The sequence below is a fragment of the Pundamilia nyererei genome, unplaced genomic scaffold (assembly GCF_000239375.1).
Source record: "Pundamilia nyererei isolate P.nyererei 1_Seehausen unplaced genomic scaffold, PunNye1.0 scaffold00139, whole genome shotgun sequence".
Taxonomy (NCBI): Eukaryota; Metazoa; Chordata; class Actinopteri; order Cichliformes; family Cichlidae; genus Pundamilia; species Pundamilia nyererei.
Genome location: NW_005187540.1, coordinates 742163 through 745512, shown reverse-complemented (window position 1 = coordinate 745512; position 3350 = coordinate 742163). Strand labels below are relative to the sequence as shown.

The window sequence follows — 3350 nt, the reverse complement described above, 5'->3', positions numbered from 1 at the left end:
ATATTAGATTCTTGATGAATGTGTTGTTGTTATTCAGCCTGGTTCAATGTGCCCCTTTTTAACTTTGAGCACCCGCCCCTTTAAACCTCTCTGCACGGCCCTGTATCAGGGTGTTACATGGATTTTAAGAATCGCACGCTACGTGTCAGACACTGTCAGCTGTAAGAAGAAAAATGATGTGATGGTTTCTGATGAATCTGGATGAGGTGGCTGCAGATGCTGCAGTGTGCACTGAGCGGTAAGAAGGTGCAACACTGAGCCCAGAGTGCTTGTGTTGTTCCTACATCACCATAACCATGCAAGGGATCAATCGCATTGTTATGATGTCATAACTTTGCAATGTGGGGGGCGGGATCTTTGTTTATATCAAACACTTTTCAGGAACCAATGGGAAGTGTTATCTTTATAACATACCTAATATCAATCTAGGTTTGCTGTCAGGCAAATTTAAGCAAGTCGTGTTGGTTTAGTGGTGATGCTAATGCTAAACAAAGCTGCAATGTTTGTGTATCTGGACTAAGGTTGTCATGGTGATGATCCCACCACTGAACCCACAGACATGATCACACTGGAGGGTTCCAGTACCTGTGTCTGGCAGCTTAAATGTGTTGGGTTAGGGCCCGAGCCGCTGAGGGAGGGGCAGTCATACCCCGACTGGGTGACAGCAGGCTGCTGTTACTGGGAGGCGGAGGGGGGAGGAAAGAAAGGGCCGGGACACAACATCACATGATCAAAAGCATCAGCATCCCAGTTCCTACATCGGGATGCTGCAGGGCGCAGGTGTATCTGGACTGGGAGGAGACCATCCTGTCCTCCTACAGGAAGGTCCCTGACACACCTGCACACCTTCTTCACCGTGGGTTCGGAGTGTGGATGAGACTCCTCTCTCAGACTGTGCCAGCTGCACTAGGCCTTGGCTCGGCTTCATAGACCACGGTGGGAGATGCTGATGGAGGCTGAAGAGAGAATATCATCAGCATAACCTCAGACCTGCTGGTAACCATCACTGAGCTTCACTCTTTTTCACCTTTATTTGTTCCTCTGATCATGTTACCACCATGACGATGATGATGGTGATGATGGTACTGGTGTGGGTATGTGTGTTTCTCCCGCCTCTAAAAACAAACTTGTCCCCGGCAGAGACAGGGAGCTCCGGCCAGTGTTGCCAACTCCTCAGTAAGGAAAATCGCTATTGGCTGTCCTAAAAGTCGCCAAATGATGTCATCGCCTAATTTGCATAATTGGTCATGCTAATATAATTGTAACCTACGCTGTTGGAGAGAGAAACAACATCGTGGAAGAGACAAAGTGAGTAAAAAACGTCCTAAATGCATTTAGAGTTTATTTAGAACTACGAATTAAATTTATTTTAGCAATTATTGTTTTTTAATGTCACAATTCCAACCCTGCTCCTTTATCCAGGCCTGGACCGGCAAAAGTGACCCGAGATAGGCGCTCTGGTGGAGTTACTGTGTGTGAGAGTGTGTGTTTATAAGTACTTTTAAACCTTGTGATCCACTAAACAGCACAACAGTAAAAGAACTGACTGCGTTACAGTCAGTGCGGAGCAGCGGCTTCGCTCATGCGCGATTCATTTGCAGTTTGGATGCACAGGTATGAACGTCTCCTGCCCTGGTAGCAGCTGGGGGAGGACTGTCCTCCGCCCGTGAGCGCTTTGGCACGGGTGAGGTGCCCACCGCAGCACCGCTGCTTGGTGAGAGTAAGAGCGATCCGCGTTTTCACGTCAAAAAGTCGTCATAAATAAGTCTCCAATAACACCAGAAAAAGTCCCCAGATTTGTCGCTAGTCGCTTTTTAGAAAAAAAGTCGCTAAGGGGCCTGAAGACTCGCTAAATACAGCGACAAGGTCGCTAAGTTGGCAACACTGGCTCCGGGCGGAAGGCTCACTGCGTTTGAACGGAGTCACGTGACTGTCGCACCGGTTGAAACCGACGGAAAGCCGCGGGAGGCTCCAGCTGCAGACCTGCGCGAACGAACGGATCAAACATCCAGCATAGAGTCCGGCTCCCCGGCTGCACACCCCCCGGTATGTCCGCTGCTGTCTGCGTGCTGAAGACCCGCTGCTTCCTCCGGCAGCTCCTCCCCGGCCTGCCCGCCACCATGCACAGAAGCTACAGCCTGGATGTCTCCGCTCCGCTCCTACGGACGCAGGGCTACGTGGACGGCCGCTGGATCTCCGCTGCCTCGGTGTTCCCCGTCCTAGATCCGGCCACCGGGCAGGAGATAGCCCGGGTGTCGGACTGCGGCCCTGCGGAGGCCAAGCAGGCGGTGGACGCTGCGTACAAAGCGTTTCACTCCTGGAAGCAGTACACGGCCAAGGTAGGCTGCACTCTCACAGAACTCCACTTTAAAAACCGACTATTTAAAATTAATGTCCCATTTCCGCCCTGAAAATTAAACGAAACACCCCAACGCTGGCATCTTCCCGACTGACAGAAGCCAGACATTTATTCGGATGTCATAAACTTCACCGGATACTACGATATGTGCAGGTTTCACTGTTTAAATTGGACTTTCTGCCCTCCGTAGTCAACTCAAAGCCTGGAACTCTTACGCAAATGATTGACATTGACTGACGGAGTTTATCTCAAAGATGTTATACACACACGCCAGACTTTAATACGGCTAACACAGAAACCACCTGATTTACGGATTTTCACACAAATCTAAAACTTTCTTTCATGGTCTTCTCCGCCCTCCCTACTCCACTAAAAAACTAAATTTACCTTAAATTATAAGTATTGACTGAGTATGGCGTCAAACAGCTTTCGTAACCGTTAAATGTTTGGAAATGTTTATTCGGTTAACTCATAATTCACATAAATCCGTTTTTAGACTAAACCCAAACTTTAACAAGTGTCTTCCTGCTGCCGCGCCACTCGGAGCGGATGCGCACAAATCAAAGGTGAAGAATGACTCGCAGACAGGAGACAGACACGTGAGCCGAGATGAGCACCGCCCCTTAAACAGTCTCAAAACAAAGCTGCAGTAAGGAGATGCGGTTCCCCGCTGACAGCACACTACAATTACGCCGTATTTGAACGGAGTTTGGTGGACAGCAGGTGTTTAATGCAGGTATCTGCCAGTGTTGGTCAAGTTACTTGAAAAAAGTAATCAGTAACTAATTACTGATTACTTCCCCCAAAAAGTAATCCCGTTAATTTACTGATTACTTATTTTCAAAAGTAATTCATTACTTAGTTAGTTACTTGGGGCGACTGTGGCTCAGGGGGTGGGAAGCACATCTGTAACTGGAAGGTTGCCGGTTTGATCCCCCGGGCTCTCTGTCCTGGTCGTTGTGTCCTTGAGCAAGACACTTTACCCTACTGG

The 3350-nt window shown here is 48.8% G+C and overlaps 1 protein-coding gene across 1 annotated transcript in view; it reads left to right on the top strand.

Moving 5' to 3' along the window:
• The first annotated feature begins 1785 nt into the window (after nucleotides 1-1785).
• Nucleotides 1786-3350, top strand: part of aldh5a1 (aldehyde dehydrogenase 5 family, member A1 (succinate-semialdehyde dehydrogenase)) — a 6558-nt gene continuing 4993 nt past the window's right edge. The window contains exon 1 of the mRNA XM_005744134.1: nucleotides 1786-2339. Coding sequence (XP_005744191.1) covers nucleotides 2049-2339 — 291 coding nt within the window. The 5' untranslated portion in view covers nucleotides 1786-2048. The remainder of the gene's footprint in view (nucleotides 2340-3350) is intronic.